At 47.4% G+C, this 27,930-nt stretch overlaps 1 protein-coding gene across 3 annotated transcripts in view; it reads right to left on the reverse strand.

The window, feature by feature from the left end:
* Positions 1-17,180: 17,180 nt before the first annotated feature.
* The window catches only part of LOC119397022 (zinc finger protein 277), a 118,134-nt gene continuing 107,384 nt past the window's right edge, over positions 17,181-27,930 (reverse strand). For 2 of the 3 annotated variants that reach the window (XM_037664444.2, XM_037664446.2), the window contains one exon: positions 17,236-17,354. In XM_037664444.2, coding sequence (XP_037520372.1) covers positions 17,328-17,354 — 27 coding nt within the window. In that variant the 3' untranslated portion in view covers positions 17,236-17,327. Of the gene's footprint in view, positions 17,355-27,930 lie in introns of all 3 variants that reach the window. The other variant, XM_037664442.2, reaches the window with a different exon arrangement.

The following is a 27,930-nucleotide window of genomic DNA, read 5'->3' on the forward strand; positions in this document are numbered from 1 at the left end:
ATTTTCTTTCTTCCCCTCACGCGTTTGCCCTCTCTTGGAATCCAGTCAGTTACCCTTAATGACCACCGGTTATCCTGCCGACGTGCTACGTGGCCGGCCCATATCCATTTCTTCTTCTTAATTTCAACTATGATATCCTTAACCCCCGTTTGTTCCCTGACCCACTCTGCTCTCTTCCTGTCTCTTAAGGTTACACCTATCAGTTTCCTTTCCATCGCTCGCTGCGTCGTCCTCAATTTAAGTTGAACCTTCTTTGTAAGTAGGTAAGTACCGGTAAGATGCAGCTGTTACAGTGGCGCACCGACGGGGGGGGGGTTTTGGGGGTTGTAACCCCCCCCCTGAGGCCGACCTGACCCCCCCCCCCCCGTAACTGCTTCACGGTCATTGTCGCCGAGAATCCAGCGTACACGTTCACGGGCCTTTCAGACGTTGTTATTTTAATTCAAGAGGTGGTCTGAGGTCGATTTTCTCTCATTTACTCCAGAAATACGTGGTATTCACCCATCTACTCCTAAACTGAAAGAGCGCAAACCGCGTGCTCTGTTGCTCTGCGTTCACTTCCAGTGAAGCGGCTTTGGACGAAAGAAAAGATGCTTTCACGGGTCGTCAGTTTGACCCCTCTTCTTTTCTTGCCCCCTCTGATTATTGCAATAGAGCAAGGAGATATTTCGGAATCTTCAAAACAAGCTATTGTTTTTTTTTATTTGTTTGATTCTCGGGGGAAGTCTAAAAGGGGCTGTGTACAATGACAATGCGCCGCGTGACTTGACCACAGACGTCGGTGCACAGTGCATGTGACATGAAAAATATTACGTATAGCAGCTCATCCAGCTGTGTACGCAGTGCTACATACATGTTTGTCCAGAACAAGAGTTCGCAGTGTTGTTTACCGTTAACGTTATTATCCGGTTCACACGGGCAAATCTAATGCACTTACCTGCGCACATGCAAATTATACCTGGTTCACTGGGACGCTTCTAATGTAATTAGAGATTAAGATATCAAGTGCCTAAATACCATTAAATTGTCGGTGTCACATGGCTTGATTTATTGGCACTAATGGCGCGACGACGAAATTGCGCAATGAATATATGCTGGTTTTGTCTTGAATGTGCAACTTCTTTCAAATTCTACGTCATAAAACTCATTTTATAGAAATAACACGCGCTTTCATGTACATTCAATGCCTTACTCGCCATGGAAACGAAACTCGCTTAAGCGTGATGAACATTTCCTGTTGCGATGCCGGTGGCATTCTCGTTACTTTTTCTTAAATCCTTGATATTATAGTGAACACGAATTGTGTCCGTCACGGAGCACCTTTGTTTTCCTTTAAATAGTCAATAATGTACGCTCTCCTTCCCGACAAACATTCTTTTTTCATCATATAGATGGGCTCTACGAAACCACGCCCTCTGGATGAAGCTTTTTCATCTAGCGGCCGTGACAAAACACAAAATGAAAATGAAGGCACTCATTCAACGGCAAGCTCTAAAGTATATAGCCACGTGTCACCGCTAAAATGCCCTTTATATTCACGGTGTTACCAATTAGCGCCACTTTTTACGTGCAGACGAGCTCTAACGTAATTCTAATTGGCAGGACCGAACCAAGGTAACTGTCGATCCTCCAAAACGAAAAAAAAAGGAGAAAAGCATTTGAAGCACTTGGGCCCTTCCAGAGACATATGGTGCGAATCTTCTTTTTCTGCCTTATCACAATGCATTAATTTTGCTAAATATGCAAACTTTCTCATAAACGTTTCACTATTTGGAACCCTGTGCCCATGTCTGTCGCCATAGCAAATATAACAATGAAACACATCGAGGAACAAGCTCTTAATTCATTGCAGCCGCAGTCAAAAATCTTTCACAGATACGTCTCAACGACTGTCATTCGAGCGTCAAGAGGTCATAAGTCACAATTATTCTCTCATCTAAATTTATCCAACGAGTATTCAGTTCACCCTTGAAACAGAAGACTCCCTGTCGTTTTTAGATGCCCTTGTAACTTGCAAATGAAACTGTGCAAACACACCTACACAAGTCGATATTTTCAGTTCACTTTAGAACCCCACAAAAATCCGCAATACATCAGTAGTAAAGAAGAGCCGGAACGCACTGCAGCACACAACTTTAGAAAGAAAAACAAGAAAAACGCGATATATTCAGGAAACGCGCCAGGAACGGCTACCCAAAATCTTTTATTCAGGAAGCATTTCGCTTCCAAAAACACAACGACGCAAGCTGAGAAATCCAGTAACAGGTGTCTCCCAATCAACATCACGACAGAAATACATATCTCCGCTATCCGTGGCGCCAGCAAAACCATCGCCCGTTTCCGCGGCCGGCTGAGTAACGTGACAGTAAGAACGCGAATGGCCCGTCGGCTCTTGCGCTTTGCCGCCTTTGTGCCATACACACGTGCAGTCCGAAACGGGAGGGATAAAGACCTGACCGAAGCCAGTTCGAAACCGCTGACGGTGGCGCGCGCGACTTCAAAGCGAAACCACATGTTCGAAAAGCCGCCGGCGTACTAGGCTGCCGAAAAAAGAAGAAAAAAAAACGGTCTTGTTGACACCCCACTCCTCCGAGCGCGTGGCCCATAGCCGACGATGGGGACCGGCGGTTCGTGAAAATGTTTGCAGCATTACGAACACAATAGCGCGTTCTATGCCTTCTCCCAAAAACCGGCCACCGGAAGAGCGTACCCAAGCCATCTTCAACAAAACTGATTGTACTGGCTGCGACGCGAGCTGCATCAGCGGAACTGAGAGAGACGGAAAAGACGTCCCCAATCCATCGCAGCTGAAGCCAATCCGCCTTTTGCATGCCTCTACAGCGCATGCGCCGCTTCCTGGCGGCGACTCTGGGAAATGGTCTGTACGGCGCCGTCGCAGACGCCGCCGCCTCTCTTTCCGCCGCGGCTTTAGCGGTGACAGAAGTGTTGACTTGTGCAGGTGGTTGAAATATATTTACCGATATATCTGGTTCTATTAGCACGATGCCGTCAACATGTGCCGCTTATGGATGCACTTCCCGAGGCGTGCCCGGCAGCAACATTCGTTTTTTCCGCTTCCCATCGGTGAAACGCGATCGTCAGCGCCGTGAAGCGTGGATCAGGGCTGTGAAGCGCCAAAATGAAGACGGCAGTCCGTGGCAGCCTTCGGACTCGGCAAGACTGTGCGAAAATCACTTCGTTCAAGAAATGTTGCTACTTAGATGGCGTACGACAAGAACATGTGTCCGCGTTGTGTCCGTGTCGTCACACGGCAGTTCAGTAGCGACGAAAGTCGCGCTACGGCTTTTTTTTTTTTGTACGATATGTTTTCAGCATTTGGTTTAGAACGTCGACAACAGCGAAGTATGACTAAGTGCGCCTTAATCGCTTCGGTCTCAGCGTAACTACGCTGTTGTTTACTTTGGCGTAAAGGAGTCGCCGTGAATACTGCTTCTAGAACATAATGAATGCCGAAGGGTGTAGTGTCGTGGCCTGTCGTTCACGGGCGGCCAGCGCTTCATTTCTGTTGTCAAAGCACATTCGCTGTTCAGTAAAAACGATTCGCGTATGTTGACATGACGGCCGCGCACCGATTTATAAATCTTGCGGCATTTTGCTTATCTTAGCGAAGTTACAACGTGCGGCCGTTTTTTTCCAGTCACCGTAGTGCGATGTTCCCGGATTTTGCAGGTTCGCCGTCCAACTCGCCCAGGCACCCTGATTTCGTGCCATCACTGTTCGTATACACCGATGAATTTAGGAGGAGTCCGTACGTGGACGTGGTAGACAACTCATTAAACATGAGGTTGCGCACGTACCCCTCGTCGCGGAATTTTTGTCCTTTAGTGGTCTGCCGGGAGCAACGGGAACCACTTGCCGCCATAAAGGCATCCAACTGTTTCTTGCTCGGCATTTTCATTGATGCTGGCCTTGTCGTCCATCCGTTGGCCACCGAAAAGTAGCCGCCGGGTATGTAAACACTCCCAGGGGGCTCCATGCCTTTGCACAACACTCGAGGCGAAGCTCTCCGCTCATGTGCCGCAGTCACGATTTGTGCTATGCAGCAGCGGTGGCGGTGGTCACTCTATGGCTAGGGTATGGCGGTGGTAGCAGACGCGCGCCGCGACGCCGTACGGTTTGTTTCTCGTAGTGCCCCGAGAGAGGGCGCCACACAGACATGCAAAAGGTGGATTACCGGAAATGAATGCTGGCAGGACTTCGCTTTTCCCCGAGCAAAGCGCAAGAAAAAGAAAAGGAAAAAAAGATGTACGCGTACAGCCTCACAGTCCGGCACTCCAAGTATCCCCCTTTCCCTGTCTCTCATCTAACAGTGCACCTCGACACATCCACACGGCAAAGGTGCTCCCCACCACTTTTTACTCTTCAACTCATTCCCACCGGTCAATCCCTCGCACTCCTCTGTTCTTTGACCGAAGAGCACTGCCGCCGCCTACCTCACCCTTTCATACCCACCAAACAAGAAAAGAAGCCCTGTTCATCCCTCCCTCGACCGCTCAAGAAGGAACCGTATGTATTCCTAAAAGTAGGGAAAAATGTTCACTCAAAGTTCCAAAGATAAGAGGGCGTCGGCGGCGCTTCGAAAAGAGCGTTTTTTGTTTTTTTTCGGGGCTTGCGTTTTCTACAGGCAAATGGTGTCGCCAGCGGGGTGGCCGCGCACTTTTTTTTTTAACTTTGTTGACAGAGGACGGACGAGCTGTATTGGAGCGGCGAGAAGAAAGGCGACCTCGTACGCGGCTCGTTCGTCAAAACGACAGCAAACCCGGGAGGCCGTACAGCTCGAGCACATGGCGATATTCGTTTAAGCACATACACTGTGGTTCCTGCATTTATGAGCAAGCCTTGGCGCAACTAGTGTGTGCGTCGACAGCCATGCCGCAGTACCGCGCGCACGCAGGGACACCAAGCAAGCACGAATGCTATGCGAAAATCCATACGTTGCGAAGAAGGGAGGAGTAAGACGACGGGGCAGAATGAGTAATTGTTTTCAAGGACGCGTGACAAGAAAAAAGGGCTTTGGAAAGTGCGAGAGTTATATTGGGGTGCCACGTTTTCTTTCTCTTTTTTTCAGACAACTCTCTCTCTCTCTCTTTTCACCACTTCTTTTTTGTATGTTCTACATCGGACGGAAGCTACGAAGTTTGATGTGCCCCCATGCACACGTTCAGTTCGCTCGCTAGTACTTGCTTCTGTGTCTGCTGCGCGAATCTGCGTCGAATGAGCTAACACATCACAGGGATTTCGCTGAAGCGCCAGTCGAACACGATCCTCAACTACTTCCCGAAAAAGATTCCGTGTTCAGATTCAAGAGATGCAGCGACAGCACCGGAATGCCCGATTGCGGCCAAAAAGGAAGCGATGACTCAGCACTTATCGCCTTCAGATGCGTCAATCGATCAGTCACTTATCACTGAGGATACTTCAGTCGCCGAACCTGTGCACCCGAATGACATGGCAAATCGGTAAGCGTGGCTACAGTGCAGTTTATCCGTGAGCTGAGAATTGTACTGTACGTGTGCTGCATTGAGCTGTACGTATATAATGTTTATAATCAATGTCACAAAGCTTATAGTAAATATTTACGATGTACTTCCAGATTTGTAGTTTGGCGAGGCCTGAAGGAAGTATAATATAGGATGTTCTGCTCACATTGTGCACAAAATTCTCAGTTGCAGAGTTCTTTAACTGCTAAAGTTGCCAATGGGGCTTGTTTGTATGACATTTCCTGATTACTGTGGTAATCAGGCACAAGACACAATAAATGGGACACAAGAAAGGCACACGGCGCTGGGTGTCCTCGTGTGCCTTTCTTGCGTTCCATTTGTTTGCGCTAACATAGTAATAATTTTTTTAACAGCAATGCGCGGCCGCCAGCAGGCGGGCACGTCAGCACCCTTATCACTACCTGGAGCTGAAGAACTAGCAAAAATAAGTATTTGCCAGGCATCTTTGTTGGAACTATATTACGCGTTGGTTTATTCAATTTGCCATTTATTTTCTCCGTGCGCTGCTTCACTGAACAGTTTCTTGGCCCTCTCAAGTTTTTCAAGATCTTGCTATAAAATGCTGAAAGATCATCATCATCATCACATTTGATATTATTAATTAGCAGTAGTAGTAGTATTGTTATTACTATTTGGTATCTCATATTTTCTTTGTCGTTGCAATCCTCCAGCCTAAGCAACGAAATGGCGTATTATGCAATGTGCCCGCACCCCCCCCCCCCCATCCCACACTCCTGTAGGCTTCTCAGAATTTCAACCCCCCCCTGAGAGAATTCCTGGGTGCGCTACTGAGCTGTTATATACCTTCCTCTATTGCAATCAGCTGTGTTTATTTAGCCATGCCTGCTAAGCCTTGTCTCCGACAATATGAGAATGAATCTTGAAAACACCGACGAGTACATTGCTCTCGAAGCGTCAGGACAAGAATATAAAGCAAATAAATGCGGAGGTTTTGAACTTACGGGTACACAGCGCAGGACGAGGACGTGATAAATTCGAGGCGGAAGGAAACTGCATTCACAGGTGCCGCCATGTTTACTTTGCCGGCGCTGCCGTCTGCTCGCTTTTAAGGCTCTGATATACTCCAGCGTAACGTCGATGAGCGCGCGCGCGCGTCACGGCGACGTTACGTCAGCAAAAAACAGCCCTCTATAGTCCGGCGTCGGCTGACCGCCGACGCGGCCGACGGCTGCTGGCGCGCTCGAGCGTCGCTCGGCGCCGAATAGATCCAGCTGCATTTAGCGACGGCCGCGCCGGACTCGCATGTACAGGAACCTGCTTCGCGGGCTGTTTCGTCGGTTCCCGACAGGTGGCGCGGGCGTTCTTCGCTTTACTGCGCATGCGTTCCTCTAGATGCGATCGCACCGGCGCGTTGGTACCCTCTAGCCACCATAGCGTTGGAGCCGGCTCGACTGTAGCGGAGACCGATTTGCACCTGGCGTAGCGTCGCCGGCTCCGCGTGACGAAACGCAACGTCCTCGCGGAGCCTTTACTCGCGTGCGCGCAGACGCTATGGGAACGCCGAGCAGACGACGCGGATGGAGACATATTGAGCAGCGCTGACAAAGGCCACGGCAGGGTGATGGCCATGGAGACGGCCACGGCAGGGGGAAGGACACAGTGAGGTGGCGCCATCTAGTTTTTATTGAACAAACCAGCTGCGGAAAATAGAGAGCTGAGCTAGTTGGTAAGTATTCATTCTAAAGAGACAGGGCGTGCAAACGGTCGCTGAACGTTTAAAGAAGTCTATTGTGTTAAGTCCGAGCATGGTTGCAGAAAGCGATAGGAAGAAACGTGTCGTAGGTATACCGTACATTCATTGCGTATCTCACAGGCTAAAGAAAGTAGGAAGTAGATACGGCGTTGATGTTGTTTTCACGGCTGCCAATAAGCTAGGTAAGATTTGTGCCGCTGTGCAGAGGAAGAATGAGCGAGTAAAAGACAGGAAACGGACCGATATCTGTTTCGTAAAACACACCAACAAATTCACTGATTGCCGTACGAGTGTGGTGTATAAGGTCCCTTTCAGCTGCGGCCGCTTCTACGTAGGACAAACGGGCCGATGCATTAACCAGAGATTATTGGAACATAAGAGATCGCTAACAGGAGGCTCACCTTCTAATCTATCTTTACATTGTCGAGATTGTAAGTGCACGCCAAAATTCGATGAATGCGCAGTGTTGTACCGCCATAGAAATGAAGAAACGCGCCTGATGATTGAAGCATGGCATATCGAGAATAGTGGTAGCGCATGCGTGAGCCAACCGTCGATTAACTTGCATAAAGATGAAATCAAATGCCTTAACAGTTATCTTCCACGTAGACCGCCACGCGTGCCGGATTGATAGGTTCGCCTGTTGCATGGGCATGCGTAGATAAGTTTTCGTGCCTTCTTTCTTTTCAGCCGTTGTGCGTCTCTTCAGTTGTTAGTCGGCGTTTGTGGTGTCCTGACTTCTTTCTTGTGTCCGTGTTTGCACGCCATCTCTTTAGAATCGTCTATACACTCCGTTCACTTAAGACCTTACGTTCACTGCGACTGGCGCGCCACCGCGCGGCCGTCAGAGAAGGCAGACGTTGAGAGCCCGAGCAGAAGCGAACGCTTTCCCGCGCCCGCTAGCACGCAGTTGTAGGTGTTCTGTGACGTTGTCATGAACTGCTGCGTCGTCGGTTGTACCAACAGGCACACGTCGTGCCCTGCGGTAACGACGTTTCACCGTTTCTCAACTCGTTCGTGCTTTATTGGGCAGCGGCAAAAGTGGATGACGGCTGTGCGACGAAAAGTTAGCTTGGTTCCCGCTCCCTCTGCCGTCTCGCGTTCTGCGGTTTTGTTTTTCTTGTGCCGCCAGGATCAGTACATTTCAGCCATGACGGAACAAACTAGGAGCCCTCTCGGCACGCGAAGATATGCAGTGCACATTTCGTTGGGGGTGTGCCGTCCAAGGATGTGTCGTCCCCGTCGTACGTGCCAACGATATTTCCTGACTAGTATCGTAAGCGGCTCGTGCTTGCCGAAGATAAGTTGATAGTCAGCTCTCGTGTCGTCGTAATGTTTCTTCTACGTCCCGTGCTTTACGTTCGCGCTGTTCCTGCAGACATAATTTTAGTGCTGGCGGAAGCGCAGCTGTTCAAGTAGAGATGGGCTAACTGGGAGTCGATCCCCTTTCGCCGAGATGTTGAGGGACAAAAATGTCAGGTGGGCGCGGCTCTTCGGAAAGATCCTATTCATCATCATCATCATTAGCCTGTCTACGCCCACTGCAGGGCAAAGGCCTCTCCCATGTTCCGCCAATCAACCCGGTCCTGTGCTTTCTGTTGCCACGTTATACCTACAAACTTCTTAATCTCATCTACCCACCTAATTTTCTGTCTTCCCCTCACGCGTTTGCCCTCTCTTGGAATCCAGTCAGTTACCCTTAATGACCACCGGTTATCCTGCCGACGTGCTACGTGGCCGGCCCACATCCATTTCTTCTTCTTAATTTCAACTATGATATCCTTAACCCCCGTTTGTTCCCTGACCCACTCTGCTCTCTTCCTGTCTCTTAAGGTTACACCTATCATTTTCCTTTCCATCGCTCGCTGCGTCGTCCTCAATTTAAGTTGAACCCTCTTTGTAAGTCTCCAGCCACGATGATCAACTGGTTGAACGCTTCTACGAAGACGTAGAATCAGCAATGAGTAAGGTAAAGACACAGTATACTGTACTGATGGGCGACTTTAATGCAAAAGTAGGCAAGAAGCAGGCTGCAGTTGGGGAATATGGCATCGGCTCCAGAAATGCCAGAGGGGAGTTACTAGTAGAGTTCGCAGAACGCAATAATTTACGGATCTTGAATACCTTCTACAGAAAACGGACTACTCGTAAGTGGACGTGGAGGAGTCCTAATGGCGAAACTAAAAATGAAATAGACTTCATAATGTGCGACCACCCGGGCATTATACAGGATGTGGAAGTAGTTAACAAGATCCGATGCAGTGACCATAGAATGGTAAGATCTAGAATTCAACTAGACGTGAGGAAGGAACGGCAGAAACTGATACGCAAGAAGCCGATTAATGAACTAGCTCTGCGAGGGAAAGTACAGGAATTCAGAGTTTCACTTCAGAATAGGTACACGGCTTTAGCCGAGGAAACCGACCTTAGCGTTGACGCAATGAATGATAATCTGACTAGTATCATTAAGGAGTGTGCAGTGGAAGTCGGGGGTACAGTCGTTAGACAGGACACTGGTAAGCTATCCCAAGAGACGGAAAACCTCATTAAGAAACGTCAAGCCATGAAAGCCTCAAATGCAACATACAAAATAGAGCTGGCGGAGCTTTCGAAGTTGATCAATAGGCGTAAAGTAGCCGACATAAGAAAGTATAATATGGAGAGAATTGAGCATGCTCTAAAGAACGGAAGAAGCCTCAAAGCTACGAAGACAAAACTGTGCATAGGCAAAAATCAGATGTATGCATTAAGGGACAAGGATGGCAAGGTCACAACCAATATGGATAGAATAGTTGAGGTAGCGGAAGAGTTCTACAGAGATCTGTACAGCAGCCGAGACAGTCAGGATGATAACGTAAGAAGCAGTAATATCCCAGAGGAATCTGACATCCCACCAGTATTAACAGGAGAAGTAAAGAAAGCCCTAAAGGGAATGCAAAGAGGCAAAGCCGCTGGTGAGGATCAGGTAACATCAGACCTGTTGAAAGACGGTGGAGAGATTATGTTATAGAAACTGGCCACCCTGTATACGAAGTGTCTCTCGACAGGGAGGATACCAGAATCTTGGAAGAATGCCAACATCATCTTGATCCATAAGAAAGGGGACGTCAAGGACCTGAAAAATTACAGGCCCATCAGCTTACTGTCCGTTGTCTACAAGCTATTCACAAAAGTAATTGCTAACAGAATTAATACGACATTAGAGTTTAATCAACCAAGGGACCAGGCAGGATTTCGTACAGGCTTCTCAACAATAGACCATATTCATACTATCAATCAGGTGATAGAGAAATGCGCGGAATACAACCAACCCCTATACATAGCCTTCATAGATTACGAGAAGGCATTTGATTCGGTGGAGACATCAGCAGTCATGCAAGCACTGCGGAATCAGGGCATCGACGAAGCCTGTATAAACATAATGGAAGAAATCTACAGCGCATCCACAGCCACTATAGTCCTTCATAAAGAAAGCGACAGAATCCCAATAAAGAAGGGCGTACGACAGGGAGACACGATCTCTCCAATGCTATTCACCGCGTGTTTACAGGAGGTTTTCAGGGCCCTAGATTGGGAAGAATTAGGGATAAGAGTTAATGGAGGGTATCTCAGTAACCTGCGATTCGCTGATGACATTGCATTGATGAGTAACGCGGGAGACGAATTACAGCTCATGATTACTGAACTGGATACGGAAAGTAGAAGAGTAGGTCTGAAAATTAATATGCATAAAACTAAAGTAATGTGGAACAATCTTGGCAGAGAACAGCGCTTCGCGATAGGTGGCGAGACGATGGAAGTTGTAAAGGAGTACGTCTACTTAGGACAGGTAGTAACCGCGGAGCCGAACCATGAGAGTGAAATAACTAGAAGAATAAGGATGGGATGGGGCTCATTCGGCAAGCATTATCAAATCATGAATGGTAGTCTACCACTATCTCTCAAGAGGAAGGTATATAACAGCTGCATCTTACCGGTACTTACCTACGGAGCAGAAGATCCTATTATTAAAGCAGAAAGACTACGGCTGGTGTAGCCTTACGGCACTCGGAAGCTTCGAGAGGTCGTGGTCCCGAAAACGTTAAAATGGATAAAAAAAAAAAACAGTGGTAAACACAGGACACAGTGAGAGGAAACGACGGGACACTCACTGTGTCCTATGTTTACCGCTGCTGTTTGTTATCGATTTTGACAATGTACCCACTAGCCCTGTCCAACGCATTTTTGGTAGCGAAAATGTTTGCGCACCTCTGCGCTAGTTACACCAGAGTTTGCGCAAATTAAAAAAGCGTAGTGAGCTCGCGCAGGCGAGAGAGCCAAGAGCGCAAGCACTTTAAGTGGTTGATACTTGTAGTAAACAGGTGACCCAGTAGTCATTCGGCGTTGATGAAACGGACAAAGTGTGCAACATGTAGACAAATGCGCACACGGAACTAAAATCGAGGCTGTTTACTTTCATCTTAGATCTGGCCGTCGTTGCAGTTTTCTACGAACACTGTTGCGACGGAAGGGCAATGTTTGTTTCGGAAAGAAGCATAAACAACGAAAAAGGTTGTCGCGAATGAGGGAGACTGATGGTGGCCGAAGTGACCGTGCCGTCGTCGGCGCTACATCACTTGAAGCGAAAGACGAAGCGGGGCCGATCGTAACATGTTTATTTCTCGCCCGCACTTCAAGCTCTTGGCATGAGCCGCGTGAGCGGCGAGGTAGAAACGATCAGGATGAGCGATGATGATGCTGCAATAAGCTCGTTGCTACGCGCGACAATTTCAAGCAAAATACTCGGTGGCTGCGAATCGACATGACACGAAGCCACCAACAAATAACCACGCCGCCCGGCCACTCGCCGAAGTTTCCACGGCGAGTGGCCGTGGATAATTCTAAATGTTCTGAGGATTTTGCAAGTACACAGGTAGTGGGCATGCACCAATAATATTCTAAGCATGAAAGAATGACAGCTTACCTCGATAGCTATGGAGTAAGCCTCTTGTGTGACGCACACCTGATGCACGCATTTAGCTGTCAGTACTGACGACGCCGTAGCAAAGCGTTCACTCACGTCAAAAACGTGGCCACTCTCGTGCAGGTTTTCCCCTTTTTTAATGATGGCATCGTGGAAGAACGATCCCACTACGATATCTTTAAATCCAGCTCGAAGCACTAACGCGCCAGCCACGGGCGCTTGCGCCGCCATAGCTGTCAAAACAATTAAGCACTGTTGTCTGCTAAGGCTCTCAACGTTGCACGCTCGCTGCACCGCAAGTGGCGCTGCGTGCTCTTTCAAGGCGCCCTCTATAGGTCCCGAACGGAGTGTATAGGGAATTCCCAAGCTCAAGTTTGCGGCGCGACGACAGCGCCGCGCTGCGGCTCTGTCGGAAAGCTCTGGATTGCATGCGCGGCCGACTCAGCCCCTTTCACGGTAGCGGTAGTGCACGCGTTCTTCTGTCGGTGCGGATAACTGGGGGGGGCCGTCAGCTCGGCACGTTGAACCGAGAGGCTTGCTGTGCGAAGCTGCGCATTTCCGCGATGGCAGAAGCGACCCCGCGGAAGCGAGGTCCGAAGTATTGCGGTTTAGTGGCCTGCCACAACAGTGCAGACAACACCAAGGCACATGATTCACGTGTGAAACTGTATCGGTTCCCGGGCGTGTCGCACGAGAAATAAAGGCGGCAAGCTTGGATAGCTCACAGCGCTGTCTCGCCTTCTATTTTGGCTGTCTGAGTTCATCGCTTTCGTTCATTTCTACCCGAATCGGTAAGTAACGCGGCGCATGCACACAGCGACTACAGCAATGATTACTCGCTGTCTTCTCGCATTGTGAAAGTCCAGCTACGGTTGTAGGTGAAGCAACTTTGTGTTTTGATTCCCCGTGTTCGTGAGACCTACCCGTCGTTGTTGAACGTTCACACTCGCGTTATACCGTTAGCGTTGCGCGGTTGGTTGAATTCAACCGAACTCGGCACATTGTCAGAAGTTCGGCGCCTGCAATTCACGCGTCGGGAAGGCTGCTTTATCACGCCGGAACGGACGTCTGTGCATTTTCAGCAAGCTTTGACATCGTTCTACAAGTTTGCTTGTTTTTTTTGTCACTTTATTAGGGTTATATTTAAGCCGCTAAATATAACTGGCACTTAATACATGCTTTGCAATTGCAACCTTGAAGTAACCACCTTCTGACTGTGCGATTTTCTAGCCGCGTTCGCGCAGCAGGTTTTATACGCCTGTCAAGTCGATATCATAAAAAGAGACTGCAAGCATGACGCGAGAGCCGAAAAAACGAGGCGAGCAGTTCATCTTGCTTCACAGTGGTTAAAGGGACCCCTCTAACACTTTTCCAGACCTCATTGTTTTACATTTTTTACTTTCGGGTTCCATAGACTGAAGGCTGAAGAGATTAGTGCAGCAAGAACGGCAGCGATAGGGGCATGCAGTCCCAAGTTATTCAGCCTAGAACACACAAAATACAATAAAATGGAGGTTTACCCTCAACTCGATTTTCTCGGGGTCACCTGACCACGTTTCACTCGTCCTGTGACGTTTGATGGCACCCCAATGAAATGAACTGAAAGATCCTACGTACGGGAAGCTTGCATACAATGTTGCCCGTTCTTTCCAACGTAATGATGACGCCGCTGCGATAGTAACAAACAATGTGGTGCATTAAGAGTGCACATGCGAAACGAGGCAGATCGCGAACGCCTCTATCATGTTTTGAAGGAAAGAAGTGTTAATTTCTAAGGGCTCGTTTTCTTTGTTACACACAATATTAATGAGCACTAACAGACAATAATGCCAAGGAAAGTATAGGGGATGTTTTTAGTAGTAAATGTAAGGTAAATGTGAAGAAAGAAAAGTGGACGAAAAGATAGCTTGCCGCGGGCAGGGACCGAACCTGCGACCTTCGAATAACGCGTCCGATGCTCTACCAACTGAGCTACCGCGGCGGCCATCCCCCCGTCCACTTTATAGGGTATATATGTACTGTACATTTAAACGTGGGAGCGTCAGTCAGCGCCGCCAGTAGCCATGACGGCGAGTGTGGAACGCTTTTTTTCTGCCTGTTGGCGTCACGTAGCACGTGAGCTTATTACGAGCTGGCAGCTGACCAATAATCCCTCGCAGGTTCAGGTCGCAGGTTCGCAGATTCAAGGTCGCAGGTTCGGTCCCTGCCCGCGGCAAGCTATCTTTTCGTCCACTTTTCTTTCTTCCCATTTACAACTAAAAACATTCCCTCTACTTTCCTTGGCATTATTGTCTGTTAGTTCTCATTAATATTGTGTATAACAAAGAAAACGAGCCCTTAAAGGGGTACTGACACAAAATTTCGCGGCCGAGATAGCCTGCTGGATCGATTTCCGTGTACGTGCGTGTACCATCTGCGAAATATCGACAGCGAATAAAGCTTGGAAGGTATTTTATATGAATATTGAAGTTCGCGTGCGCGATCCAGCATTACAGGGCGCACCTATTGCATTGACACCCTCGGAGGTGACCAGAGGTGACCCCCCTACTTCCCCTACGTAACCGTTGTAGCCGGTACAACAAGTTGTGATGACGTCGTAGCCGCCATTTTTGTTTTGACGCGCTCGCCGCTGCGCTGTTGGTGTCTCAAGGAAATCGTCGCCAACAGACGACGATGAGGAGGACGACGACAACGAGGACGATGATGGCGACGACATCGCGCAGCACGTGCGGCAAGCGTGCGAATGCGAGGAGACGACGCGAACAGCGCGGAAGTGCGTCACACTTCTGTGTGCTGACGTGATCGAGCGCTGCAGCCGCTAGGTGGTGATAGTTGCACCCGGAGGCTTGTCGTTTTTGAAACCGAAACTGACACTGGTCGGTAATGAGGAGCCTGTAATTAATTATCTGTCGCGCGCTGCAGCAAACGATGTGCCGTGTTATGACTAACAGGCCCCCAGCAACATATTGCATCAAAAAAACGCGAGGCCAAAATTTTTGTGTCAGTACCCCTTTAAGATTAACACTTCTTTCCTTCATTCATAGCGAGGGTCTCGTTCTGGCAGACTTGATGCTTTCAGGTAGTATGCGAGGGATTATTGGTCAGCTGCCAGCTCGTAATAAGCTCACGTGCTACGTGACGCCAACAGGCAGAAAAAGAGTGTTCCACACTCGCCGTCATGGCTACTGGCGGCGCTGACTGACGCTCCCACGTTTAAATGTACATATATACCCTATAAAGTGGACGGGGGGATGGCCGCCGCGGTAGCTCAGTTGGTAGAGCATCGGACGCGTTATTCGAAGGTCGCAGGTTCGGTCCCTGCCCGCGGCAAGCTATCTTTTCGTCCACTTTTCTTTCTTCACATTTACCTTACATTTACTACTAAAAACATCGCCTATACTTTCCTTGGCATTCTTGTCTCTTAGTGCTCATTACTATCATGTTTTGTAGTTTCAGTCATCTTTCTTGTTGCGACGGCGTCCATATCAACGCTCTTACATTTTTAAGAGACGATAATCCTTCTTGGGGAACTTAAACGCAAAAATTTTGGTCTGTCTGTCTTTCAGTTTGTCTGTCTGTCACCCGATTCAGCCACCCGGCCAAAGTTTAACCACTTGCGGAACGCCCAGCCATCTTGAACTGGTAGCGCCGTTCATACTTGTGAACATTGTCGATCAAAAAGCAAATCTTACGCATATCTGATGCGCAACATCAATACATAAGTATTAGGTAGTGTGTTCCTTTACTAGAAGATACACAGATACGTAATTCTAAAGACCCTAGTATTTCATAGGCTGCGCTGAAAATGGTAGTGTTTTTTGGGCTGCGCTGCAAATGCGACGCTATGAGCCAGATGTGGCGATTCAACGTATAGGACTCATGTAATACGGCCGGCAGAAGACTATCGTCTTTCCACGACATTTGCAGCGAAGCACGCAGATACGCGGCCAATTTTTTCCCTTCAGTTTCTTCAAACAACGGTGCCTGGAGCGTCCCCAGTGCGTTTCCTCGCCGTGGCGTTCGGCGCATTCATTGCCGGGCGCTGCAGTTTTAAAGCTGAAAAAGTCTAAGATTGTTCGTATAATTGGTGTTCAGTGAAAAAAGCATGCTAAAGAAAAACTAAACCCAATAATAACCCCTTTTGTGATGCAACGCCGTTATCACTCCTAACGTTACAGTTATCCAATCATAAGCCAGCGCTCATCTTCGTCATTTCCGCCCGCAATAGTTCTCGCGAGCGCCACTACGCGTTGATGCGGTCGGCAGCGATGTAGGCGCTTCAAAAAAAGTGTTGGAGGTTAACAGCCGCCGAGCGAAATGTAGCCATGTGCTCGCGCGATGTAGGCTTAGAGCGGTGGCGCCGGAAGCTCCGCCTGGGAGGTTAGGCCGGCGTGCAGAAAACAGCAGCGAACCTCTCTTTGTGGTTTGGTAGCGTGCGCGGATGGACGTCCCCGCGGTGGGTCCGTGGGGGACGATACACCGCGGCTCGTTTCCCGCGGGCCCCTCGTGGTGACTCGAACATCGGCGACGCCGCACTCGCGGTGCATTGTATGTGTTATGTTGTCTTGGATGTGTGTTATGTTTTCCGGGTATTGTAATGGCACTGTATAAGGTTACTTAGCGGGTTACTAGTTGTGTATCAGATTTGGCAGGCGAGTTCGCCGTGATGTAAAAGCAGGTTAATAAAACGTACACGTGTTGGTTGACCGACCGCGTGAGCTGTCTCCGTGTGTTCCGAGAGCGGCTCATCTTCAGACCACACTCATACACATACGTACACATATGCATGTACACACACATACAAATGCATTCAAAAACATACATCGAGTATAATTGAGCCCCCCCTCTCTCCCACCAGAAAAAAATTTCTGGCTACGCTATCGGCAGGTTGAGTTTTCTTTTTAGTACATCTTTGAGGTTTGTCCATGCAAATGTCAGAATGCAGAAAGCAATGTATGCAAAAGAAACTGACAACCAGGGGCTGTATGCAAACAAATATATGTACAGACCACCATTTCTTACTCTCAACTACACACAACCACTTGGTGGCACCCAGTCCTCTGGCACAACCACTTCATCTGCAGGGTCCTCCAGTAGGCTTTCATCTTCCAGAGCACATAGCAGTTGGTCATTTTCGTAGGTTGGAAAGTAGAATCTGCAAAGATATAGCTTTTAAAATTTACGATGACAAACTTTGCAGGGCAGCTAATAAACTGCTGCTACATGTTTTTTTTTTTTTTTTTGTCGCTCGCTTCTCTGCAAACTTCATATGGGCCCAAACAACAACCCAAGAGAGCCTCATTTTTTTATATGAAATTATGCAAATAGAACTTACAGCATCACAAATAATTGCAGAAAGGCTTCAGCATATGTCTCCAGTGCAGAAGAATCCTGGTGTCACCACAAATCCACAGCATTTTTTTAATGCTTATAGATATCCCCCGGCCAGCGCATGGAACCAAAGAAGGAGTTCTCGTCCAGAAAGGTGGCCCTATATATGGCGATTATAATATCCTTGGGTGCACCTTCTCATACAATAGCAATGGCAAAATGGTTGAGCACCTATTGCTGTTATGGATGGCAGACATGTTCTTCAAATGGACACCAACTGGTGACATATGTACAAGCATCGTGGTGTGCTTGGGAAGGTGACTTGCCTGTGAAAGGGACCGAAAACTGCCCAGAACATGAAATGAGATGACTCCACTGATGGACAGATTGTCCGTCGCATTGACTCAAACCAACCCTGTTTTTTTCGTGAGAGGTGGATTTACATTTTTATTTCTTAATTGAAAGTCACAAAAAATGACCTGTGGCGCCTCTGGCGGCAGAAACATGAACGATACGATGAACCCGGCCATGTGACCGTTGATTGCTGCACGCGGTCGACGATATTTTTGCTAGTATTGAAATATTGTTCGTTTCTTTATATTAAAAGGTATTACTCCATAAAAATGTACATATAGGCCTGCGTTAGTAGTATGCATTAAAGTGGCGGTGCCTTCGCGTGACGTGATGATCCCATGCTCGTCAGCGCGTCTTGAGCAACTTTTCAGCGTGCTCATGCAACCGTGCACGCAGTTTCCAGGTGGCTAAGATTTTGGAGCGACATAGTTTTGCTACGTACACTTCGTCTCAGAAATGACGCGCGCTGCTACTCGGAGCGGCCGCGCATATTCGTAGTGACGTTTTCGATGACTTGGCTTGGCTCGTTCATCGAGATAATGACGCCGGGACAAGCCACCCATAATACAGGTGCAGGCAACCTTGGACTCATGCGCACACAACGCGGTACAAATACAGGGAAGGTGCATAATGCCACATAATCTCACTGTAACAGCTTGTTATTTTCAAAAACAGTTGGAAAGCTATAAAGGTGGTTAAGCATAGTTACAGAAACTCCTGCGAAAGCAGAACAACGATAGCGTTCATAAATCGCGAGAAGGGCTAGCCGCATCGCTATCAATTCTCAGCGCTGCAGGAGGAAAGGTGCATCCGTGTTTAGAGACTTTCAGATCGAAAAATACTGCTCGTAAAATAACTACGTGCTTTTGGGATTAACTACTGCAGCTACAAACACTGCGAAGAGCGAGCTTTCTGTCGCGTCGTAAAAAAAAAAAATGGGTCAAGAAAAATCAGTAGTCGGTCCCTTTAAAAAATTCCCGGCATGGAACTGGCAGATATCCTAATGGTTTTTTGCTGTCTCAGAGCTGGCTATTGTTGAGTATACATGAAGAATAATTGTTGACAGTATATTGCCTGTGACTTGATGATTTCTATTCATACGAGTTTTCTTTTTTTTTCAAATTTAGCAAGCAGCTGCTTCTTCTAGATTGAATTAGCGGCTAACGTTATATGCCCAAAGTAAGAAAGCTCGTTTCATGACTATTGCTCCAAAAGAGCAGGTTTATTCTCACTTTGAGATGGTAGGTGTCTATACTCGGTTCTAAGTTTAAAAAGCAATCCTCTGACTAATTAAAGGGATCATGAACCACCCCTCGCGCTTGGCGTGAGAAACACCCTGGAATGAGTCGGACCCTTCCCAGGAATATAAAGCCGAAAGAATTTTTCGAAAATCTGAAGTGGGACCGGAGATACAGCGATCGCTACAATTACCTGACGCATTCCCTCTCAACTCGCTTCATTCCGGAGGAGAGGGCAGCGCCGAGATGCCCCGCCCAGTGCATTACGTCACCTCGCTTCAGTGTTGTGTGGTTTCCTTTCCGTGTAACATGGCGGTGTAGACGGCTGCTGCTGGCAACTAATATTTCCGGTCGGTTGCTTCTCGCTGCGCGGCGCGGTCTGCCGCGGTGTATCGCGTCTGGGGTGCAAATAGATCGCTGACGCGATCTATTTGTATTGATACTGTCGTTACTTCGTTTATTTCGCTTGATATTGATACTTCGCATTGATACTGTCGTTACTTCGTTTCGTGACTTCGCTTATGTCATTTTTCCATCAAACCAAAATTTAACTAAAAGCCCTCGATGTGACCGATTGGCACGGCATGTACACTCAATATACGCTTTTAGATAACGAACTAGCCAAGGCGACCTAGCTCAAGGCACGGAATAATATCCCGTGCGGAGAAAACGCGACGCAAAAGACAAAAAAAAAAACGCGATTCTTTTTAAGCAGCCTCTATGAACGCGAGCAAACGAGATAAAATGCCCCTCGACCTTCGGACGACTGCAGCCCGCCTGCTCGTCGGCAAGTGCGAGGAAATCAATCAGACGCGTCTGAATACAAGCGAGATGGGAGAAAGCGTTGCGACGTATGCGCGCGAGAAGGAAAAAAAAAGCAAAAAAAGAAACGCGAGAAGAAAGTCGTTTTAGGCTGGCCCCAGCAGCGTGCGAGATGCCCAAGCAAACTCGTCATGGGATTACCTTGGCCTTGTGAACGCCGCTTCTGAACTACCACGCTGTGTCGGCCGTGTGTACGCGTTTGGTGCCTGCTCTCGCCGCTGGACGTGAAACGCGCGGTTGTTTGACGACAGTGCAATATGTCTTACTGCGGGTGCGATATCGTGTGACGATGATCCGGTGACTCAAACGAGCCTCCCGCTGTGTATATTACCAAGCAGATGATGGGCACGCTGCGTTCGCGGTACCATCAGGAACACACCAGGTAATACTTCATCATCATCATCAGCCTGTCTACGTCCACTGCAGGGCAAAGGCCTCTCCCATGTTCCGCCAATCAACCCGGCCCTGTATTTTCTGCTGCCACGTTATACCTACAAACTTCTTAATCTCATCTACCTACCTAATTTTCTGTCTCCCGCTCACGCGTTTGCCATCTCTTGGAATCCACAGTCAGTTACCCTTAATGACCACCGGTTATCCTGCCGACGTGCTACGTGCCCGGCCCATATCCATTTCTTCTTGATTTCAACTACGATATCCTTAACCCCCGTTTGCTCCCTGACCCACTCTGCTCTCTTCCTGTTTCTTAAGGTTACACCTATCATTTTCCTTTCCATCGCTCGCTGCGTCGTCCTCAATTTAAGTTCAACCCTCTTTGTAAGTCTCCAGGTTTCTGCTCCGTAGGTAAGTACCGGTAAGATGCAGCTGTTATATACCTTCCTCTTGAGGGATAGTGGTTACTACCATTCATGATTTGATAATGCTTGCCGAATGAGCCCCATCCCATCCTTATTCTTCTAGTTATTTCACTCTCATGGTTCGGCTCCGCGGTATACCTGTCCTAAGTAGACTTACTCCTTTACAACTTCCAGTGTCTCGCCACCAATCGCAAAGCGCTGTTCTCTGCTAAGATGTTCCACATTACTTTAGTTTTATGCATATTAATTTTCAGACCTACTCTTCTACTTTCCGTATCCAGTTCAGTAATCATGAGATGTAATTCGTCTCCCGCGCTACTCATCAATGCAATGTCATCAGCGAATCGCAGCGAACCAAAGCCATCAGCGAACCAAAGGACCAAGCAGGATTTCGTACAGGCTTCTCAACAATAGACCATATTCATACTATCAATCAGGTGATAGAGAAGTAATACTTATGTTTCCTCTATTCGCGCGTCCTTATCGTCACTCGGGCAGCTGTAGGTGTCGTTCTGCACATTGCGTCGCGTGCAAAGTGCAATGAAAATAAAAAAAAGTCATTAAGCTCACATAGCGACGATGTGTAATGCGTGTTTAGAAACTCCTGTGAATATTGGCCTCGAGATCTTGGAGTGGCGCCCTCTCGCGTGTGACGTCAGAGCGGGGACTCCGCTCTCAACCGCGCTGCAGCAGCCGCTGCTCGTATGCGGATCGTCTGCTTCAGGCGGGAACTTTGTCGAACGAACAGCCTCGCGACGGTCAACTAACGCCTGCAACGAATGTTTTCGAGTGTAATCTTGAACTTGTTTTAGTTGCGGCCTAATCGACAGAGCCAAGAAATTCCCCGGATGGCCGACGAGTGTGTCGATGCCACCGACCGCATTTCTGATAAGAAAGTGAAACTATGTGTGAGTGTTCTCGCTCGTTATCTTGTTTCCGCCGTACGATACTAATTAGTTTGGGTGTTTATTTCGATATTTCAGTAAGCGTGCCGTTCTCCAGCTTCTACAAGTATGTAGATGAGGCGTGTAAGGTCGCGGTGCCTCATCGAGGGCGAGGCGGTGTACGACGCAGGCCACGTTGTTGAATGCGCGGTCGAGGCCGTCAACGGAGATCGCATCACCGTCGCAGCTCTCGTCCTGCAAACAAGTGCGCAAGTGCCGCCTTGCTGCTCACCCCCCTGCCGATGTCCATGATCGCGGTTTGTCCCGTAATATTGGTTCAGTGAGAACGATATTACGTCGTAGTTCATATTAACACCGCACAGGGCCGTCGCATGGGTATTAGAATATAACAAATAGTTAATCGCTGATTGTACCACGCACAGGGCCACAGAGATTAACGTGGAGAAGGCAAGCTGGATCGAGTTTCACGACGCAGCCTGACGAAAAGCTTCAAGAGCTCCGCTTTTAAAAAAGTGTCTGTACCGCCTCAGATGAAAACTTTTAGAGAATGTGCACTAAACAGCGGCAACAGGTTTCGCTTATGATTTTATGATAAGCAGTCCGCTAGGCGCGCGCTTGCCTTCATAAGTAAAATACTTATGTACACCATCCAAATGCAGCCGTAGTCTCAGATATCCTGCGCCGCTCTGCTGAGCTCACGAGGCGCGCTTTCCTGCGAGGCGATTCGGAGGCCGCGTCGTCGGCTCCTTCTCTACGGGCCTTCGCGGCACGATGTGGGACGGCACCGCACCTGGTGTAAGTCGCCTATGCTTATAGCCTGCGTGCAATAAACGGCTTAAGTATTGGCGAGGCGCTTAACGCTGTCACAAGCTTACCTAAGAGTGGCGCGTACGGTGGGTAGAAGTCAGTGTCCGCGAAGTGATTGCTGCACACTGTCGATGAGGGCGTGGGGCGCTTTCCCATTCTGAACTTGACTATCCATTTCTTCTTCAGCTTCGGATCCTTAGGATAGTTGTGAAAGCTAACGCCTTTTTCACGAGCGGACGAAGTACACTGAGGCACAGAGCAGTATACTTCACCATTGCGCAGCACTCGCCGCGGAGACAAGCCGCCGCAGTTCTACGAAACAAAGAGCTGTAGTTCTAAATGAACGTTAAAAGCAGACCCACGGTTGTTCGAACAGCGTCAGTAGCCACCATACGCAAGATAACCAATTGCACTGCTTTTTTGTTGAGATTTAACACAACGGTGGTTTTAACACGGCGCTGGGCCTACGTAGCAGACGAAAGCGCGCGAATCCCCGCTATGACGTCATACAGGCGCCGTTCGCAGCGCTGCCGTCGGTCGCACACCAGGCCAATAGCACATGCTCGCATGGCCAGCCAATGCGCGAGTGCGCCTTGAAAAAAGATGCTTGTACAACATAATTTCCTTCCTTGCGATAAAGCATAAATGAAGCAGAGTGCTTTCAAGGAGTATGCATTAAAGCAAAAAAAAAAGGCCGCTGTTATCACGCTGTCATGTGATGAAATGGGCATTGAGGCCAAATTTGTTTTCTCTTTCTGCTGTTTTCATGCTTGATTTGCTTGTTTTGATCCTCCGTCTCAATGTCACTTTGTGCGCGCTGACATGCGGCATAATGGTCACATAATTATGACCATATGATGAAACATAATTATGGCCATATGATGTGACAGACACCCGCTAATACCCTTGTTACACGGGCACGCTAACCTCAGTTACGGCAAACTGCGGCTCCTTTAAACCGCAGTTACATCCAGTTAGACGGAAATCCTAACCGCAGTTATCCCACTAACCGTGGTTGCTCCGAAATGAGGTTGACCGCCTCAGTTAAAGAAGCTAACAAAATGGCGGCACCCAAGTCGGTGGTCGAAGGCAGCGTGGCTCCACTGGAGGCTGAAACGTCTTCCCAAAAGCAAGTAAACTGGCCTTGTTCAAGAACAGAAGCGCTGACACGCGAAATAATCCGTCAAAACAAACCACGCACCAAACCCGGCGATACTAAGCGTATCAAGCAACCGAATGTCTTGGCTTTCGCACCGACCGTAAGTTGACTTCGCCCATAGCTGCGAGACTAGCCCTTAATTAAGCCAAACATTGTCAAAACACTTGATGAAATACGCTCGGGGACTGCAGATGCAAGGAGGAAGGATTTATTTTAACTGAAATACGTTGTATTTGTCAGTATGTTTTATAAAAACTAGCTAAACGTTTATATTTTAATCGCGAAACAGTGTCACGTGGCCTGCTTCAGCGACCCAAACTAAGGACAGCTTTTCGCGTGTAACATTTGCCAACCGCAGTTGGCGCTAACTATAGTTTACTCCGGTTAACTGAGGTCCGTCGTAACTGAGGTTAGCGCACCCGTGTCTCTAGGGTATAAGTGACAGTGTGTGTTGTGGAGAACATGCATTTTATGGTACTGTCACTTCATTAGTCACGTATCAGCACTGGAACTTGCCAGGGTTACATGTGCGTATTTATAGCCTTTAGCAGGCACGTAGGCAAGGCCCCCCCCCCCCGAAATTCGTCCAGCCTTTTATATTCCCAGGCAACTTTTTTCTTTTTACCATCAAAAGACTTTCTTTCGAATAATTAGGCCTTGCCCCCCCCCCCTCCCCCGAAAAAAAATCCTGGCTACGTGCCTGGCCTTTAGGAGATGTATTAGTTGTGCAAGGCTATTTTAATCACCTTGATTTAAGTCAGTTGAATCAATTGTTTCTCCCCTCTCGTTAGTTTGTTTTGCATTATGTTGCCACAGTGTTTATGGTCTGTACACAGTACCCTCACTCTGGACACAATTTCCGACATGGTAAGCGTTGGTATTGTGTCCAGGTTTTCTTTTGTCCTCATTGCAAGTACGCTGTTAATTTTAGCCATGAGTCAATGCCAAGTCGCTTAATCTTCAGTCCTAAACAGAGCAGCTGTGGTTGATCAAGAAGCTAGTGTCCAATGTGTTTAAATACAAAGTGAACCTAACATTCGCACCCCTCTACACTATAATGCTAACTTGATTGACATCGAAATCTACCCGAATGGTGGTACACAGGACAAGAGTAACACTTTTGGTGTTGTTTCGCATATCTTCGTGTTTTTCGCCCTGTGTACCTCTAAGTGAAAAGTTCACAAGGAACTGCTTAGAAGCCTCACAATTTTGCATTTGTTTCATGTTTTCTTAAAACGTCTGCAATAAGTATAGTCAAGTGTGAGTCCTTGGCAAGAAATTCATTTTTATGGCCACAGAAAGCTTAATGGACTTCTTTTTTGCATCATTTTCAGGAAGACATTTCTGGCAAACCCGCAAAAGCTGCTCGCCCACTGCTTGTGTACGAGACAGTGTATTGTGGGAACACTCCACTGTGCCTCATTGTACACTATCTCAAACATGTTACAGCATTTGGGCAAATACTGGGATTGATGCAGAGTGTTATGCATGATACTGCGTGCAACCTTTCCAGTAGCATGTGCACTTGAAAATTACGCATTGTTCAAAATGACACTTAGTGGAACCGGCTTTATTCAGCAACCTTTATCCTAAAATGGACAGTTGGGCGAGTTGATGTGTATTCATAGTTAAAGAAAGTGCGGGAAAAAAAAAACCCGCAACACAGAGAAATGAGAATGAAAGGCACAGGACGATGCGCTACTAGGAACTGAAGTTTAATAAGCAAACCACAGAAAGATATACACACACAGTATGAAAAAAACTACAAAATTAAAGGATCACTTAGTCACAGAAAGAGTAAAAACATGTGTAAAAAAGCCAAACACGTGTTAAACTTCAGTCGCTAGTACCGTGTCGTTCTGTCCTCTTCATTTCTATGTGTTGTGGTTTTGTTTCCCGCTTTCTTTAACTATGAACCTAAGTCCTGACTGCTTTACAGCCTCTATACGTGCGTGGTCAAATTTTATTCATCATGGCGTATCAAGTCCTAGGATAGAAAATTTTTAATTTTAAGCATGTGATTGCCTAACTTCAAGTTGACCTTGCAGGCATAATGCTGGGCTTAATTTCCAATGTGGTAATTATACATAAGGCATGAAGTGAGGAATTAAAGATTCAACATTCATTTTTTTTTAGATTCTCGTAAAAACTTAGAGACAGCATTGAAAGCGCTCCTGTGGCTAAAACCAAATATGGTTGCCCCAAATGAAAGAATCACCGGAAGTGACAAATTCAAGCTCAACTTGCGCAGGGGTTCTCCTAGTAGTCTTTTTCTTTGTGTTTTAAATCTTCGGCAGGTCAAAAAGAAGTGCTCCAGAGATTCCCTCTCATTAAAGTGAAGGCATAACGGTGACAGAGCCAGACCCGACCTGTGAAGGTAAAAGTTCAGTGGGGGGACTCGACAGCGTAGCCTTGTAATTCCTTCCTAGATGAACACCACCTGCTCTTCCAAGGAAACTTTAGCTGTGGGAAATCTGATAAAAACAAAGGAGATTTATCGAAGTTATTGGCCGTGGTACGCTTTTCAAATCTCGCTGCTGTGACGTACGCTGACGTGGGCAATACAGACAAAATAAGGCCATCATGGAATGATATTGCCAGTGCATCCGCATATTCATTGAGTGCTAAACCTCTATGGCCTGGTACCCACACTAATCGAACCAGCCGTACATGTCTGGGAATCAGCGAATAGAATGTCTGTAAGGTACTCGATAAATTAGGTGCACTTAAGGCAGAACAGACAGAGAGGCAGTCTGTTAGAACAACCACAGCTGATAGACACTGGGGCAATTTACTCAATGCTAGGACTATTGCCAGCAATGCAGCCTGGTAAATAGGGGTGAAGTCCGGTAACCGAATCGATAATGACCTGTCTAGAGAGAATGATACAATTCCCACACCTGCCTTCTCTTCACAAACGGAAGTATCAGTCGCTATCACAGTGTTTGTTTCTAAATTGGCCAGATGATCTTCCAAAGTGCAATTTAGATATCTATGTGGTAAATTTTTCGCGTTCTTGGGATATATATTATCAAATTCAATCCTAATTGTTTCTACAGTGCTGTGTATATGTACTTCCCAGAGGTGAACTTTTAATGGGTCCAAAAGTCTGTGTAAAAGTGACTTGGGGGCAACGTAATCTAGACAATTGGTGGTTTAAAAAAATGAGGCCTGCTGGTTAATGAAAACATACTGTGACCTCCTCTGTGGAGATGCGTAGATTTTTAGGAATGTACGTACTGTTAAAATATGAAATCTTTTGATAAGAGACGGCAGGCGTGATTCTTCGCATAGAATATTGTTTGCAACAAATTTAGGTAGCCCCAGACATAATCGTAATGATTCACGTTCTAACAAAACCAATGGTCGAACTTTATAAGCCGGAGCGCCAGAAAACAAAACGCAGCCGAATTCTAGTATTGGTCGAATGTACATGCAATAAATCATGACGAGCACGTCTCTGCGCAAACCGGCACGTTTATTGCTGAGCCTACGCAGCATCCCTACTGCGCGTGCTCCCTTAGTAGCCATGTTTTCTATATGGGGTCTCCAGTCAAGTTTTTCGGTATAGGTTACCCTTAAATACCTAACTGACTCTACCTGAGGTATCACGGCTTGTCGGTAGAGTAATGAAATTTGCACTGGGACATTTTGTGCGAAAACTACAATTGCACTTTTATTAATATTTAGAGATAAATTAATACCCTCCAGCCACATTTCCAGGCTATTCATATATGTCTGCAGGATTTGGTAAAGTGTGTCAATGTCTGCTGTCGTAGCGAAAAATGCGATGTCATCGGCATACACATACACCTGCACGTCCTGCTGTATGGGAACAGTGCATAGTAGAACATTAAATAATAAGGGTGATAACACTGACCCCTGCGGGAGGCCTCTCGTTTGCTTATATTTTGAAGAACTGACACCAGATTGCGAGCAATAAAATTCTCTATCACTCAAGAAAGCATGGACCCATGCCACAAAGTATTCTGGCAATCCTAAGTTCTGAAGCGAATTTATCAGTTTCACATGCTCCACACTGTCATAGGCTTTGGTGATATCTAAGGTTACTAAAGCGGAATATTCTTTCTGATATCGAGCAAGCTGTATTCTACTTTCTAGATGAACGTGTGCACACCAAATGGAACAACCACGCCTGAAACCAATTTGACATGGGCTCAGTGTCATTTTTTCTGACATCCAGCGATCTACCCGGCTATGTAAAATTCTCCCGACGAGTTTTACTAGATTCGATGTGAGTGCTATAGGCCTGATATTATCTAAGGTAAACCCAGCG

The sequence above is a fragment of the Rhipicephalus sanguineus genome, chromosome 6 (assembly GCF_013339695.2).
Source record: "Rhipicephalus sanguineus isolate Rsan-2018 chromosome 6, BIME_Rsan_1.4, whole genome shotgun sequence".
NCBI lineage: Eukaryota > Metazoa > Arthropoda > Arachnida > Ixodida > Ixodidae > Rhipicephalus > Rhipicephalus sanguineus.